The sequence below is a fragment of the Neovison vison genome, chromosome 6, assembly GCF_020171115.1.
Source record: "Neovison vison isolate M4711 chromosome 6, ASM_NN_V1, whole genome shotgun sequence".
NCBI classification, from domain to species: Eukaryota; Metazoa; Chordata; class Mammalia; order Carnivora; family Mustelidae; genus Neogale; species Neogale vison.
The window spans coordinates 172,605,857-172,623,988 of NC_058096.1; the positions used below are offsets into that span (position 1 = coordinate 172,605,857).

General features: G+C 41.7%; 1 protein-coding gene across 1 annotated transcript; it reads right to left on the minus strand.

Annotated features, from left to right (window-relative positions):
• Window positions 1-7,882: 7,882 nt before the first annotated feature.
• On the minus strand, window positions 7,883-18,078 carry BRK1 (BRICK1 subunit of SCAR/WAVE actin nucleating complex). The gene is made up of 3 exons (XM_044253017.1): window positions 17,921-18,078; window positions 8,981-9,063; window positions 7,883-8,555 (listed from the first exon to the last, which is right to left on the minus strand). Exons 1-3 carry the CDS (start codon window positions 18,036-18,038, stop codon window positions 8,529-8,531), a joined length of 228 nt encoding a protein of 75 aa, XP_044108952.1. The 5' UTR covers window positions 18,039-18,078; the 3' UTR covers window positions 7,883-8,528.
• Window positions 18,079-18,132: the final 54 nt, after the last annotated feature.

Here is an 18,132-nt window from a genome sequence, read left to right on the forward strand (position 1 = left end):
AAGTTGTCCAAAGATTAGGGTTAACTAGAAATAAGACAACTTTAAGATGAGAAAGAATTTTAGGCAGTAATCTAGTTTACTGTTGCTGTATTAGAAATTAATAAAGGGGCGCCTGGATGGCTCAGGGGGTTAAGCCGCTGCCTTCGGCTCGGGTCGTGATCTCAGGGTCCTGGGATCGAGTCCCGCGTCGGGCTCTCTGCTCAGCAGGGAGCCTGCCTCCTCCTCTCTCTCTCTCTGCCTGCCTCTCTGCCTGCTTGTAATCTCTGTCAAATAAATAAATAAAATCTTTATAAAAAAAAAAAAGAAATTAATAAACAAGCCTGGACAGGTTGTGTGACATTCCCACCCTCTTAGCTGGTGGCCAAGCCCAAATTAAAACCTGAGTCTTCTTAGTCCTAATCAATGCAGAGCTGTTCAAGGACTCCCACATCAGTTTTCTGTTTTGTGTGCAACGCTGGTCCTTTATCAACCTCTCCTTGGATCTCCCTGACAAACCTGACAGAGCAAAAGGGCAACTGTCACATTTAGCTAAGTGTTACCCATTGGCACCAATGTTTGAATTGAAAAACTCTGGGTCAGGGTTTCCTTTGGTTCTTTTTGACGCCTTTGGGTTTGTTGAGACTATCAAGTATGAGTCTGGTTTTGTGCTGTAATCTGCATCCCCACCCATAACATATTTGAAAAATAATTTCTTTTTTTTTTTTTGAAAAATAATTTCATTGTGAAACAAGTTTTCAGGTTTGTAGAAATATTTTAAGAATAGTACCAAGAATGTATATATATTCATATAACATAATTTTGAATTGAGATTATTTTATCCCCCAATTTGAATTCATTTAATATGATCATCCCATTATGACTTTAAGGGTACACATGGACACATGCATGCCTGGTTGGCTCAGTTGGTGGAGCATGTGACTCTTAGATCTCAGGGTTATGAGTTTGAGTCCCATGTTGGATATAGAGATTACTTAAAAATAAAATCTTTAAAAAAAAGAGTACAGATAGACAATAAATGCATTATAAGGGGAAACATTAATATGCCTTTTTTAAAGTAAGATGTCAAATTCAATAAATAATTCATTTTGACATTGACAAACATTTTGCCTCAGAAGGCCAATCATTAGCATTAAATACATTATATGTCTACTGTGCAGGAGGCAGTGGAGATATAGTGGTGAGAAACAGACACATAACTTCTACTCTGAAGCAAATAACATAGTCATTAATCACTATATCTTCCCATGCAACCCAAAGGACACCAAAATGACATTCACATGAAAACTTCAGGGAAAAAAAGAACATAAAGGAACAATGCAGTATCAACTTATTAAATAGGAAAGACATCATGGCCCAAAATTTTATTTTATTTTATTTAAAGATTTTATTTATTTGACAGGAAGAGAGAGCGGCCATGAGCCAGGCAGAGAGGCAGAGGGAGAGGGAGAAGCAGGGAGTCCAAAATGGAGCTTGATCCAGGAACCCTGTAATCATGACCTGAGCCGAAGGCAAATACATAACCAACTGAGCCACCCAAGTGCCCCTCATAGGCCAAAATTTTTATTGTTTGGGGAATCAAGTTGTTTCATTTTTTAGTTATTTTAAAGAATTTTTAACCATTGTACAAGTAATATGATACCATATATAGATTACAGGTACATACAAGTATATGAGAAACACTAAAAATTGGCCTGGATAAAAGAACTATCAAAATTCAACAATAAGAAAGCCTAATAAATCAACAAAGGCCTCAAAGAGGATGGCAAACAAGCCCATGAAAAGGTACTCAACATTGTTGTCACTGGGGAAATACAAATCAAAACCTTAGTGAGTTACAACTGTCTAATCTATTAGAATAGCTAAAACTTCTTAAAAGAACAGAAAACCTACTAAGTGCAGGCAGGGATATGGAGCAGCTGGAGCACTCTTGCATTGCTGGTGAGAATGGAAAATGTTAATAGCCACCATGGTAAAGCGGTTCAGCAATGTCTCAAGAAGTTGAACATAGACTTACCATATGACCCCACAATCTCACTCCTAGATGATTCTCACTTAGGAGAAATGAAAACTTATGTTCGTACACACATACACAACATAACCTACATGCAAATGTTTATAGCAGCTTTAGTGATGATTGCTAAAAACTGGAAATAACTGCAATGTCCTTCAGTTGGTGAGTGGATAGTGGAATACCATTTTGCGATGACAAAGAATAAGCTCTTGATACATACAACAGCATGGATGGATCGCAAACTGATTATGCTAAGTGAAAAGCCAGACTCAAAAAGGCTATGCACTGTTTGATTCCGTTATATGACATTCTGGAACGGGCAAAACAGGGACAAAAGACAGATCGGTGGTTGCTGAGGCTTAGGCCTGAAGGAAGGGTCTGGTCACAGTGTATTTTGGGGTTGATGGGATATTCTGTAACTTAATAGTGGTCATAGTTACATGCCTCTTTTGTCAAAACTCAGATCCATACATCAAAATGTGAATTCCTTATGTAAATTTAAAATAAATTTAGAGGAAAAAATAGAATGGCTAGAGATACACCTCCAACCTGTGATAGTCCTTGCTCCTGGGGATGAACGAAAGAAATGGGACCAGAGTGGAAGTTAAAGGGGATTTTAGACTCATCATGTATTTTCTTTTAAAAAAAGAAAAAAAAGTAGGGGTGCCTGGGTGGCTCAGTGGGTTAAAGCCTCTGCCTTTGGCTCAGGTCATGATCCTAGGGTCCTGGGATAGAGCCCCGCATCGGGCTCTCTGCTCAGCAGGGAGCCTGCTTCCCTCTCTCTCTCTGCCTACTTGTGATTTCTGTCGGATAAATAAATAAAATCTTTTTAAAAATTATGTTTGCGGGGCGCCTGGGTGGCTCAGTGGGTTAGGCTGCTGCTGCCTTTGGCTCAGGTCATGATCTCGGGGTCCTGGGATTGAGTCCCGCATCGGGCTCTCTGCTCTAGCAGGGAGCCTGCTTCCCTCTCTCTCTCTGCCTGCCTCTCTGTCTACTTGTGATCTCTCTCTGTCAAATAAATAAAATCTTTTTTTAAAAAAATTATGTTTCCTTTATTATACTTCTTTGTATTTTTAATTGGCCAAAATATAAACAAGGCAAAATAGATCCACCTAAAGGAAATTTTAGAAAAGACATGAAAGTATAAGGGGAAAGAAATCACCAGTTGTATTAAAATATTTGGGTGCATTTTCTTCTCTCCATGTTTGTTTTTGCATAGTGGAAAGTGTAACATAAGAACAATACAGCCTGTAGTTTTCCTTTTACTTGGTATATCCTGAATATGTTTTCCTTCCTCTTAAATGATCTTGGTGAATACTATCTGCATGATGTAATAGCCATCTTGAGGCCTGCATTTATTTTTATTTTATTTTTTTTTAAGATTTAATTTATTTATTTGACAGAGAGAGATCACAAGTAGGCAGAGAGGCAGGCAGAGAGAGAGGAGGAAGCAGGCTCCCTGCTGAGCAGAGAGCCCGATGCAGGACTCGATCCCAGGACCCTGGGATCATGACCTGAGCTGAAGGCAGAGGCTTTAACCCACTGAGCCACCCAGGCGCCCGAGGCCTGCATTTAAACAGCTGCTTTCACTTTACAGATGTAGGCATTTTTCTAACATTAAACTGGAAGCACAGGGCGCCTGGGTGGCTCAGTGGGTTAAGCCGCTGCCTTCGGCTCAGGTCATGATCTCAGGGTCTTGGGATCGAGTCCCACGTCAGGCTCTCTGCTCAGCAGGGAACCTGCTTCCTCCTCTCTCTCTCTGCCTGCGTCTCTGCCTACTTGTGATCTCTCTCTCTGTCAAATAAATAAATAAATAAATAAATAAAAATCTTTAAACTGGAAGCACATATGTATGTCTGCATGTGTCCTGTAAATTATGGTGTCTCCGAGTCATTATAATTTAACAGGAAGTCCTGTCTTTCCTTGGGGTTTTCCTCAAATGTTTCTATGTTTTTGATGTTCAATACAGCAGGGGGTCTGTATCCCTGCTGGTCCCTATCCTGCTGGAGGCCATCAGGATCACCACCTCTTTGTATAATGTACTTTCAAGGAGAGCCCATGGCAAAATCACCCAGGTTCTGGTGTTCCTTTATAGATGTCTGACTCAGATGAACTCATACCATTTCCTTGCCAAGGCAGGAAATGATGAACCTCTCTAATCCAGCACTCCCCTCTGACCACCCTTTTCACTACGCTTCAGTTTAATTTCAAAATGAAGATAATGACATAGCTTTAATGCATGCAGAATGCTTAGTACAGTGCCTGGCACTTAATAGATTTGATAGATTATTTTTCTCTCTTCCTGAAGTTCATCTTTGACTGAAGAGAAACCCTCTGAACCCTGCTATTTCTGCACTGCTTCTGCCTTTAGAATTTACTCCACAAGACTGAAAGGCCTAGTTAGAATTGCAAACTATCTTCTTTGTTCACCTCATCTCCAGCCTTCCACAGCACCATGTGTAATTTTTTTGTGTTCGTGATTTTCGTATGACCCTTACTCAAGTGCTGTCAAGGCGAGATCATGACTTCTCTACAATATTCTCAATGCTCAGCACAATATCTGGCACACAGTAATCCCTTAACAAGTATTTATGGAATGAATGAATGTTTATACTTTATAGTTTTAATCTCCCAGAAATAAACCTCTCATTTCCCATATTTTCACGTTAGTGCTTTTCATACAGTAGGTCTGATGATTTTTCTCAACAGGCATCCTTGGCTTTTAAGAATTCACTTCCAGGGGCACCTGGGTGCTCAGTGGGTTAAAGCCTCTGCCTTCAGCTCAGGGCCGGGGGATGGAGTCCTGCGTCAGGCTCTCCTCTCACTGGGGAGCCTGCTTCCTCCTCTCTCTCTGCCTGCCTCTCTGCCTACTTGTGACCTGTCTGGCAAATAAATAAATAAAAATCTTTAAAATAAAAAAAATTTAAAAAATAAAGGCTAAAGTCTAACATAAAAAAAAAAATTGACTTCCATCAAGGGCATCTGACTATCTCAGTTGGAAGAGCAAGCCCCTCTTGATCTTAGGGTCATGAGTTCAAGCCCCACGTTCGATGTAGAGATCGCTTAAAAATAAATGAGTAAGGGGGCACCTGGGTGGCTCAGTGGGTTAAAGCCTCTGCCTTCGGCTCAGGTCATGATCCCGGGGTTCTGGGATCCAGCCCCGCATCTGGGCTCTCTGCTCAGCAGGGAGCTTGCTTCCTCCTCTCTGCCTGCCTCTCTACCTACTTGTGATCTCTGTCAAATAAATAAATAAAATCTTTTAAAAAATTAAAATAAAATAAATGAGTAAGAGCACCTGGGTGGCTCAGTTGGTTAAGTGTCTCCCTTTGGTTCAGATCATGATCCCGGAACCCTGAGATCAAGTTCCACATTGGGCTCCCTGCTCGGCAGGGAGTCTGTTTCTCCCACTGCTGCTCTCCCTGCTCATGTTCTCTCAAACAAATAAATGAAATCTTAAAAAAAAAAAAATTGTATTCCCGGAGGTTCCATGGTGTAATGGTGAGCACTCTGGACTCTTAAAAAAAAAACTGTATTAAAAAATAAAATGTAAAATATAACTTTATCATCCTCAATAAGGACAAACTGTATTTCAGAACTATTACTCTGTAAGTTGAAGAACTGACACCTGGGACAAAATAAATGGTTGTTTAGCCTAACACTATGGACCGCAATGACCTGTGAGCAAAGATGTGTATGATTTAAGAGTAAAATTCCAGTTTCTGGAACCTGACCAGGTAAGGCCTTTCAGAGAGGGGATGTAGCTGCTTTCTTTGGCTCAACTCAAAGATAGCTAGGGGAAGTACTAGAGTGGATTAAATTCCTTAGGCAAGGCTTCCAGAAAATACAGCATAAAATTAAACCTTCAGACAAAGGAAGCTGTTAGAAGTGAAACTAGACAACATACACATGAATGCAAACAGCGTTTGCCAGACACAGCAGGAACCACCTATGAAGCCTTCTTCACAAAAGGAAGGGTGGAAACGTGTAAGACTAACAGAGCTGTGTAATTGCTTAAAGTGTCTCAGGTGAGGACAGTGAAAAGGCACTGGACTAGGAATGAAATAAATTTTAGATCTTGCTCTACCACATTCAGAATAGAAGAATGGTTAGAACCACCTGAGTCGTGAAGGTCTAAGTTCAAATTCCTTACCTTCATTTACTTCCTAGGACTTTGGACAAGTTTTAGCCTACACTAGAGTTCCTCACCTATTACAGGGAGATAAGAATGCCTGCTCCCTGGAGTCTGAAGATTAAATGAAATAAAATAAAGCAACTACAACATCTACCACATGGTAACACTCAATGAAGTATAGACAACACCAGCTTCATATCCTTGTGCAAACCAGGGCCTCATTCTGTAAAGGGTGTGATAACACAGAAAAGCACTCTGACACTTTAAAGTGCCAGGTGTAATGAAGGGATTACTACCAGCAGGCAGCTGAGTTCACTTGTGGTTTACATTCAATGTTAACCAGCAGTTTTCTTTACAACCACCAGGTTACCATTAGCAACGCAGAATTGGTTAGGAGACTTTTTTTTTTGAAATGTTATTTTGGTATCAGTAAATTAACTGACATCTATGCAACCACAAGTAATTTACTGAACATTTCCACGTGACTTCATTAAAGGCAGGCTTTTTCCTGCTTATATTAGTTACCATCACTTTTGCCCCCATCACAATCTCATGGTATAGTCCTTGCATGTAGCAGGAACTCAATAAATGTGCTAAATTGACTGCAAAGGGTCAGAAGATCTAAATCTTGAACTTTAGAAGTACTTAACTTTATCCTGGAAAGGACTGAGCTGTTATGAATGATGAACTCAAGTGTTTGAGTATATGAATAATGAACTCAAGAGACTTGTTAGAAGCACTCTACCACTGACAAGCTCAATAATGTTCAAATACAATACTTCCCAAAGGAAAGGGCGTCAGGTTTGTCTCCACCATAAAACCCATTTTTAAATGAAGGTTCTACTTAAAATGGTCTTCCAAAGGTCTAAGCAAAGGTTTTAAAAAGATCTGACAGTGGGAAGGAGCTAGGGCTCTAAGGTCAGTTGAATTGGTGTTTTACTGACCACCTGCCTTCTGTAAGACACCCAGCTGGGCAGTGCAGAAAAGGTGCTCATGTATATATACTATATACTGTACTATACCATGTGGTACCAGGTACTACATCAGAGAATGGCTCGTAACAAGATCCAGTCCAGAGCTGAAGTGCAGGGTCAGCATGGCGGGATGGGAGGGACTGAGAAAAGGAAAAGGTAGTACTGAATGAAAAAGTCAAGTCCAGGGGATCTTTCTGGAAGAGGCCTGACTTGGGTTAGCCTTGAAATAGCAAAAACGATTTGAATAGGGGAAAATTTGTTTGCATGGAGTGTGATGATTTCTGTATGACTAAAACAGAGATTCTATGTAAGAAATAAGCCTTTAACAGTAGGGTGGCATAAGTTTATAGCAAGCTTTTGATGCTAGAATGCAGTTTTAGACTTCCATTTAAACTCTTTGCTTTCCAAAAGACAGCTTTTACTGTTTTATCAGTTTTACTGATAAAACTCAGTCTGCCCTGGGTTGCAGTTAAACTGTGTGGATGCTGGATTTCAACATGCTGTAAACATCATGCCTGACTCAATGCTTATCTTTTACTGGAGCATAATGTGCCTACATAGTAAGTACTAGATAAACGTCTGCTGAATGACCAAATGATTCCCAGGATGAATTAGCTCGAAGTCCAAACATGGGGGTGGGGGATCCCTCCAGCTGGTAAGCCACCTAGGCTTTGATCAAAGAGATACATCTGAAAGTTTTACATTAGAATAATAATCACACATGTCCAATTTCTAGCTCTTCTCATCACAATCACAGCAGTCAGATAAAGTTGAGGAGTTTATTAGGGAAATATGAGAGGCAAAGATACCCCAAGTGACAGAAAGAAATTCTGAACATGTCCCTTCAAGCCAAGTGGGGGCCTGACCTTTACCTCCCCAAAAGGACAAGAAACTGGTGGGTTAGCAACAACATTCTCTGGCGGCCACCTTGCCAAGGCATAAGTGTCTCGGCCAGGACTGCCTCCCAAACCCCACCAAAGGTGAAAAGGAGACAAAGACTGTTTCCAGAATCAATGCAGAGGCAATGAGAGCTGTAAGGAAAGTCTGAGAGAAAGAGAGGTGGGGAGGACCTTAACAAGAGTCCCAGGCGTCTGGCTCTGAGCGCCTCATACATTGACGGATAGTTCTACAAAATGTTACTTCAAAGATAAAATGCCTTATGTTGGTTCCAAGAGCTTCCCTGGATGTCTTCCCATATGCCACATCACACACCGACGTACATGGCAGAACCCAAAGGCCACACTTTTGGAAAAAAAAAAAAAAAAACCAAAAAAACCCAAAAAAAACCCCAAAAACAAGAATAAGCCCTGTTGCTCTTTAAGTAGAGAGGAAGGAGCTGAGGCTGCTGGGGCCTTTCCCACGTCGGCCTGCGTTCCATGAAGCAACTTCCCAGCAGCAGCAGGGCGTAGCTCTAGGTGAGGGTCTCACCTTTTGTCACCTGTCAAAAGAAACTGACTATTAGATAAATTCAGAAGTATTAAAAAAAAATCTTTTTAAAGATCCTAGATAGGTGCGCCTGGGTGGCTCAGTGGGTTAAGGCCCAGAGTCCGGGGATGGAGCCCTGCATTGGGCTCTCTGCTCAGCAGGGAGCCTGCTTCCGCCTCTCTCTCTGCCTACTTGTGATCTCTGTCAAATAAATAAATAAAATCTTAAAAAAAAAAAAAAAGATCATAGATAGTAGGGAGTGGTAGAAAAGACAACAGCTTTGGAGCCCCAGAAACCTGGTTCAAATCCAGGGAAGTTCATTAACTTCTAAGCCTGTTACTACTTCCAGGTTTGTTCCAGCAACAAGGGGAAATTTGCATTTTCTCTGCACAGCCCTTGCCTAGCCTCATGAGCAAATACCTTTTCTAACATACTCACCCGCGCTTCAATGTACTCTATTCTCCGTTCGAGGGCTGTCAATTTCTCGTTTAGTGTTGCAAGTCTTGAACGACAAGACATATCTGGTAAAAGGAGACTGATGTTCAGGATTAATGTCATTCCAAATACAGACACAGACACACACAGACACACAGACACACACACACACACACACAGCCCCTAGCTGAAGAAGAGGGATGATATATCAGGGAGAGCACAAACAGAAGCAGGTGAGCAAAGCAAGGAAATGGAAAAGAAGTGAGTATTAGCACAGCTGCTTAGAATGAATCTGCTCAACTTCCTACCAGGGTGGCAGGCAGAGAGTAATGATGGCCAAAGATGTCCATACCCTAATCCCTGATCCTGTAGATATTTACCCTACGTGACAAAAGGGACTTTGCAGATGTGATTAAGGTTAAGGACCATGAGATCCTGAATTATCCAGATCGACATGCTCTAATAACAAATCCATAAATACAGGAAGAGAAAGACCAAGGAAAGGTGTAGGAAGAAGAAGAGATTCAAAGTGTGTGAGGCGGACTCAACCTGCAATTGCTGGCTTTGAAGATGGAGGAAGGAGGCCATGAGCCAAAGGACACCAGAGACATTGAGAAGCTGGAAACGGACCTTAGCTGACAGCCAACAAGGAAACAGATTTCAGTCCTGCAGCCACAAGGAACTGAATTCTACCACCAATCCAATGAGCAAGGAAACATCCTCTCCTAGAGTCTCCAGAAAGGGAGGCAGCCCTGCCAACACCTTGACTTTAGCCCAGTGAAGTGATGCTGGACTTCCAAACTACACAACTATAATATAAGAAACTATGTGACAAAAGCGGCTACATTTATGGTAATTTGTTATGGCAGCAATAGAAAATTAACACACTGACCCTCTACTGGCGGATATTTCGTAACAGACAAACCAAGGGTTTAAAGAGAGAGGAAGTGACAAGAGGAAGAAAATAATCTCAAAAAGGAAGAAAAATAGAGGCCATGAAAGCAGCAGACACTATGGAGAGGAGGGAAGGCATCCGTGTTTCTAAGCTCATGGAAACCTCATCATTGTTTTTGCTGCAGGAAGGCACTTTGTGTCATCAGTATCTGTGCAGGCATGTCAGCATGAGAGAAAACTTGGGAGAACATCAAATACCCTTTGGAGCCCACATTCCATCTGTGGAAAACAGCAAAATTTCTTTTCTTCCTTTCCCTTTTCCAATCTTCTTTCACCATCTCACCCAAAATGAAACCTAGATTTCCCCAAAATACCTTTTCCTTTGGAAACTTCTCTAAGAGAACCACTTGCCTACGCTTTCCCTAACCATTCTCAACAGGAGAAAAAGGTTTCTGGGCACGCTCATGATTTCTTATTACTTCCTCCAACACCATTGTTTGGTCATCCTCAGTAACCTTCACTTTTTATGTCTAAAATATCCTCTCTCCGAGACACTCTCCCACTCACAATGATTTAACACTTAGCTCACAACTTCATCTCTACGCTGTTATGCAAAAGGATGTCCACATCCATTTTGACAAATCCTCCTACACCAGGCTCTTGCTTCAACTTTCACTTCTCCACATCTGCATCTTGCTTATCTTGCCTAACCATTCTCCTTCAAGGCTCCATTCAAATTGGATCTCTGAGAGGTCTCTGCCAGAGGCATATAATTCTCCTTCTGCTGTATGTTTAAGGTTGAATTTCTGGTTTATAAATTACTTATGTGCTTGGTCTTCGGTTTTTGGATACAGATTTAACAAACAAGAACGTTCACCACTATTACTTAGGAATGGTTTCATGAAGTATGGTGTACTTACGAAAGACTATTAAAATGGCCATTTAAAATTACAAGTTTGTGGGGCGTGTGGGTGGCTCAGTGTGTTAAGGCCTCTGCCTTCGGCTCGGGTCGTGATCCCAGGGTCCTGGGATCGAGTCGGGCTCTCTGCTCAGCAGGAAGCCTGCTTCATCCTCTCTCTTTCTCTGCCTGCCTCTCTGCCTACTTGTGATCTCTGTCAAATAAATAAATAAAATCTTAAAAAAAAAATAAAATTACAAGTTTGTATCTTTTTAACAAGTTACTAAAAAACAAACAAAAAATAAAGTATCTTTTTAACAACTCATCAAAAAAACCAAATTATGAGTTTGAATATTTAACATGGGAAATATTCCTGCTATCTAGACAAATGATATTTATGTACTTATAATTTATCATTTTTTTACATGTTATCTCACTAGAATCAATTAATCAAAGCCCACTTCACTGGGCTAAAATCAATTAATCAAATACTGCCTCTTATTAATTTTTATAGCAAGTATCTCTCCTGGCAAAGAGAGCTTTTTGAGAAAAAAATTATGAACTTGGTATGTTAATGAAACAAAAGACTGGCTCTAGTGTGACTCCAATATTTCTTCAAGTGGGGAAACCAATGCTCATATTGTTTAACTGACTGGACAAAACAACAGCACAGCTGAGCCCGAAGCCCAGTTCCCTTACTGCCCAGGACAGTACTCTTCCATGACAACGTCCCACCACACAACCCCACTATCTACCATCTTTACGAACCTCTGGGGTTATAATTTATTCCCCGTATCTCTTAAAATCTGCTTATAGTTCAACTCTTCCACTTTCTGGCTCCTTTTTTTCCTTTTGTCATTCTAGATTCTTTCCTACCCATTTTCACTGCTACTCTTCAGTATTTTTTAAAAATCGCTTTATTGATATAATACTTTATATGCCATGAAGTTCACTTAATTGAAGTATACAATTCTATGGTTTTTAGAATATAGTTGTGCAACCATCACCATAATCTAATTTTAGAACATCCCCAAAACCCCAAATGAAACCTTGTACCAATTAGCAGTCATTTCCCGTTCAGCCTTGTCCCAACCCCTGGCAACCTAGGTCAACAAGGAGCCTAACCTTCTCTATGAATCTACCTATTCTGGACAGTCTTTGTTTTTTTTTCTTCTTCTTCTTTTTTTTTTTTTTTAAAGATTTTGTTTATTTATTTGACAGAGAGAGACAGGGAGAGAGGGAACACAAGCAGGGGGAGTGGGAGAGGGAGAAGCAGGTTTCCCGCCGAGCAGGGAGCCAGATGCAAGGCTCAATCCCAGGACCCTGGGATCATGACCTGAGCCAAAGGCAGACACTTAACCACTGAGCCGCCTAGGTGCCCCCTACCCGCCTTTTAAAAAAAAGATTTTATTTATTTATTTGACAGAGAGAGAGAGATCTCAAGTAGGCAGAGAAGCAGGCTCCCCGCTGAGCAGACAGCCCAATGCAGGGCTCCATCCCAGCACCCTGAGATCATGACCTGAGTTGAAGGCAGAGGCTTAACGCACTGAGCCACCCAGGGGCCCCTATTTTTCTTTTACTTATTTATTTTCTTAAATCTAAGGCAAAGAACTGACCCGATCTGACTTGTATTTTTTTTTTTAAGATTTATTTATTTATTTGACACAGAGAGAGAGAGATCACAAGTAGGCAGAGAGGCAGAGAGAGAGAGGGAAGCAGGCTCCCTGCTGATCAGAAAACCTGATGTGGGGCTTGATTCCCAGGACCCTCAGACCATGACCTGAGCCGAAGGCAGAGGCTTAACCCACTGAGCCACCCAGGCACCCCTCATTTTTCTTTTAAATCATGTTGTTTATCTGCTAGTGCTTCTGCTTTTAATTCCTAGATCGAGCATGAGTAGAAGGTACTCAGCCCCTTTTCCTAGATACACTTCCACCACCAGGACTGCCCAACAAGACCATGTCTCTTTCCATCTGGTTTTTAGAAGCTCAAAGGCACATCACGTACACTATTCAGTAAGAGCATGAATGTTATCACTAACAACCTGTCATTTCCCATAAAAAGACATGCCAAAATTATCTGCAGGGGTGGGGTGGTGAGAGAAAGGTTTCCTTCCTGGATGGCTGTTCTGTTCTATCTCTGTCAATCTGGTAATGAATCAGAATCCAAAAACAACAGTACACCACTGGCCTAAATGGATAAGCCCTGTTGAGAATATAAAATGTTGAATTCCAGAAACTTTGACCATATTTCAGATCCCAAGAAAAACACTGATTCAGGCAAAACACTGGATAAGCATTCAGCAGCTGAATAAATCTGAAATCAGAGTGCATTTAAGAGTATATTATCACCAGGGGCACCTGGGTGGCTCAGTGGGTTAAAGGCTCTGCTTTCAGCTCGGGTCATGATCCTGGGGTCCTGGGCTCGAGCCCCACATCGGGCTCTCTGCTCCGTGGAGAGCCTGCTTCCTCCTCTCTCTCCCTGCCTGCCTCTCTTACCTACTTGTAATCTCTGTCAAATAAATAAATAAAAGCTTAAAAAAAAAAGAGAGTATATTATCACCAGACTTCTTTTTAAATATTTTATTTATTTATTTATTTGAGAGAAAGAGAGAGTGCATGCAAGCATGAGCAGGGGCCAGGGAGAGGGAGAAGCAGGCTTCCCACTGAACAAGGAGCCTAATGCAGGGCTCCATCCCAGATTCGTTGGATCATGACCAGAGCAGATGCTTAACCAACTGAGCCACCCAGGCGCCCCCATCACCAGACTCTAAGACACTAACCACCTTTGTCAGGGTGCTTGATGATGTGGACCCATTACCACTGCTGACAAATGCCAGTTATCAGCTCCTCTGAACTCTTAATGCCCATAACCTTAGCCTATAAAAATCAAAACTCATTCTTTTGAATCGTTGCCATTAAGGCTTACTTCTCTTCAGAACTCTATACTTCTCAGGACTGGCTACCATGTCCATTTATTCTTATTTATTCCTTTCTCAGAGGATGTGACACATAGCTGGGATCAAAACAGACATGCTATACTTGTTGGCTAAGTATCAACACTGACATTTGAAAATAACCACCACGTTTATTATTTTTGTTACACTTCTCTGCACATATTAGCTTTAGAATCAGATAAAATGGTATAAAAGTAAAAGCTACCATCTGTGACAATCTATTTTTAGAAACTTCACCAGTTCAAGGTACAGAACAGGCCAGTGTTAGGATGTTATCACTGCCTTATGATCTGTGGGGTCTCAGATTCAGGTGGCCCAGGAATATCATCACTCTCACCAGCTAGAACGAATCAGAGGGTAATAGCTCTTCAGAAAGTCACTATCTTGGAAAGCCAGTTCCCTCTCCAAAGCACATGGCCTACCCAGACTCTGTGGTCAGGGTAAGGACTCTAGGATTGCTGCCATTTTCAAAGAGCTCCCAGGGGCACCTGGGTGGCTTAGTTGTTAAGCATCTGCCTTCGGTCAGGTCATGATCTTGGGGTTCCAGGATCGAGCCCCGCTTCAGGCTCCTTATTCAGCAGGGAGCCTGCTTCTCCCTCTGCCTGTCCCCCTGCTCCTGTTTCTCTCTCCCTCTCTTAAATAAATAAATAAAGTCTTTAAAAAAAGGGGGGGGAGAGCAAGTGATTGAGCCCTGGTTACCTTCTCAAAGTAAATTCTTATTAAATCTCTGTACCACCAAATCATATTATCATAAACTCAGTATAAGTCATACACATACACATCAGAATTGAGAAGTCACACTAAGGGCTTAGAGTGGGAAAATGTATCCCCCACATGCTCATCCTGAGTCATCCAATGCCAAGACAATGTCTCAAATGTTTTATGATTGATCTAGTTTCTCAGCCTGTTGGTCTTTGTCTAAACTCACAGCAGCGATACTATCAATCTTCAAGAGCTGCTAAGCTTCTAAGTTTGCCTCATAATTCCATTCTTTTTTTTTTTTAAGATTTAATTTATTTATTTGACAGACAGAAATCACAAGTAGGCAGAGAGGCAGGCAGAGAGAGAGAGAGGAGGAAGCAGGCTCCCCGCTGAGCAGAGAGCCCGATGCGGGATGGTAATTCCATTCTTAATTGTTATTACTGTCCTTTTCTTTAAAAGGACTAAATTAACTTCTTCAGAAACCATCTAGTAATTACTCCAAATCACATTAAGGGAGAACAATGGCCTAAGCTAAGGAATGCCCTTTCTTCTGGCTTCTTAAGATTGGAATTCTGTGTGCCTATTTTCTCAGTCTAGGGCATGTTGGAAATCTCCCAAAAGAAAAATCTTTATTCTCTATTTGTTCATATAATGTGACTTACACATTTGATAAAATTTCAGTGCTGGTATTTCCTTGCTTATAAAGCAAGAAAAGAGACACTTGTCCTCTGCAAATTCTAAGCTCAAACTCTTCAATTTTTGGTCAGTTCCAAGACTCAAATGCCATAAATCTGGTGACTATAATATGCCAAGATTTATGTCAAAGATAAATGTATGCAGATTAAAAGTTTATTAATACTGGGGCACCTGGGTTGTGCAAATCCTGATTTAGGGTCAGGTCATAATCTCAGGGTCCTCGGACAGAGCCCCATGTCAGGCTCTGGGCTCAGCAGAGTCTGCTTAAGTTTCTCTCTCCCTCTCTCTCTGCTCCATCCCTTCTCAATCTTGCTTGCTCACACACACACACACACACACACACACACACACACACGCTCGCTCTCTCAAATCTTTAAAAAAAAAAAAAAAGTTTATTAATACAATTCAGTGCTCAGAAACGAAGTTATTACATTACCTAGATCCAAATGTGGGGGGCAGAGATGCTAGATCACTTTTTTTTTTTTTAAGATTTTATTTATTTATTTGAAAGAGAGAGACACAGCAAGAGAGAGAACATACAAGCAGGGGAAGTGGGAGAGGGAGAAGCAGGCTTCTGGACAAGCAAAGAGCCTGATGTGGGGCTCGATCCCAGGACCCTGGGATCATAACCTGAGCTGAAGGCAGACACTTAACGACTGAGCCACCCAGGGCCCCCACTAGATCACTTTTAAATTTTGAAAAACAGCCCCAGCTTGTTATTTTATTTTTGAAAGATTTATTCGTTTATTTGAGAAAGAGAGAGAGAGAGAGAGAAGGCAGGAATGGGACTGGCAGAGGATACAAGAATCTCAAGTGGATTCCACACTGAGCGGGAGCCCAAATCAGGGCTCCATCTCACAACACTGAGTTCACTACCAGAGGTGGAGCCGAAACCAAGAGTCACAAGCTTAATCGAATGACCCACCCAGGTGCCCCCTGGCTTGTTATTTTAGATGGCATACTGATTTAACTGATGTTCTTAATACTGTACTTGGATAGTCTATGTATTTCAGATCCTACCAGAAAATTAAGTCTTTTAATTCTGCTTTTTAATGTTAAAACTCTCCATGTTGGTGATTTTTACAACTACTTTTCACTACCTCTCCTGACTAAGCCAAATCTCAAAGCTGTGATCTTCTTATCATGACATCCTTCCCCTAGTATGCAATATTTTGGTTTCTCTTCTCTGACCTTTCCTCTGAAGGAATGTTACAAGCAAAGAATGCTGTGAACAACCTTCAGTAACAGTTCAGCTGTCCAGGAAAGTAGGAGAAACATTCTGAGAACTAACATCAAAAGCGTTTGCACAGAAGTTAGGAAAAGAAAAACCCTCTGATGAAACCCAGACTATCTGAATAGCAGGGTAAATAGCTTCAGTATTTCTTAATGTTTTCAGTTCACTGAAATCAATTAATCTAGTCTCAACTTCAGACTCCTGTCTCTAAATCCATCTATCTTTTTCACTAAACCATACTCTTTCACTCATAGTCCTTAAACTATTTCAGGATACGATGAGATCTATGTTTGTTGACTACCATTTCCTATTACAACCTCTAAAACAAATTATGTGTGTGAATACGTATCAATGACATAAATATTTATACTATTCTCTCATTAATACTACCCTCACCCTCATTCCCTGGTGAGAAAATCCATCGCAGTAAGATTACAGTCTTATACACTTTATAAGAAAATAGATTAATACAAACTGATATTCTGAAACTGTCATTATTTCATCTTCAAGACAGAAATTCTTTGAAAGCAGGAAATGAATCTTATTCTGTGTTCTCCAGAGTGCCTGAGAGCCCTGTACTGAGATCTGATCTCTCTTGCTGATGCTTTCTAAGAAAATTCATGTTCTGTTACCTTTCTCCTTGGGATGCATCAGTCCTTTGGCTGGAAAATAACTAATTCATTTAAAATCTTTTTTTAATACATCAGTTTCCCCTACTTAATCTTAATTGCTTGTTGCTGAATTAGTGCAACAGAACCATACTAGTTGAAAAAAGATCACTAGATGTCATCCTTACACCTTGTGATTACTTTAGTATGTCTACCCGTGCCAAGTTGTTAAAGAAACAGTTGGAGAAGATGGGATAGGAATATTTGTTACAGGCTTGCTTTCCAGAAGGATACGGAACAAAGCAGAAAGAACTGAAGACTATCACAAGCAGGTCATGCCTAGGAAAGACTTTGCTAGAAGCAGAAATAACACCTACTGTCGGCTAGATACCAGCAACACAGGGGTCTCCATGGCCTTACATAATCTGGACCTTACTTCTGACCTCCTCTCCTACCACTCTCATGGCAGCAAAAACGGGAGACAGAAAAGGGCGACTAAAAGGTACGGCGCTAAAAGATTCTGAGAATGAAGAGAACCGTCAAGAAACTTACACAAGGGCAGTGACACAGCTGTGGCTGCATGAAAGGCGCACTCTGAGTGCAAAGTGGAAACTGGAATGGAGGCGGGTCACAAGGAAGAAGGGAGGCTACCGCAGAGCAGAAAAGACGCGGATGGAGGTGCCCGAAGAGTCTGGAAAAAGGAAGGACCTGTTAATGGATCTGGGGCGATGGCAACGAAGCCGATGAACTCACAATGGCACAGGAGAACCGCACAGGGACTTCCCAGTGGAGCCTGAGGGTCAGGGAAAGAAGAGAAAGGAGGGCTCCGGGGGACGCGAAAACCAGTAGGGGCTAAAGGCTCCCGGAGAAAGCCCCTTCAAAGCTTTTCAGCACCTTCGCCAAACTGAGTGGCCTCCCACCCACCCACCCACACGCGCCCTGCTCGCCCGCTGACCGAATGAGTTGAGAAAGTCCGCGATCTTCTTGATGCTGCTGGTGATGACCTCAATGTATTCTCGGTTCGCCCAGTCCTGGTGAATCTCCCGCTGCACCGGATCCTCTTGACCCGCCATGGTTGCCGCCTGACGACGAACCACTGCGCAGGCGCCCCGACCCTCCAGACGGCTAGTGCGCCTGCGCCGCGAAGCCCACACCCATTCCTAGCAC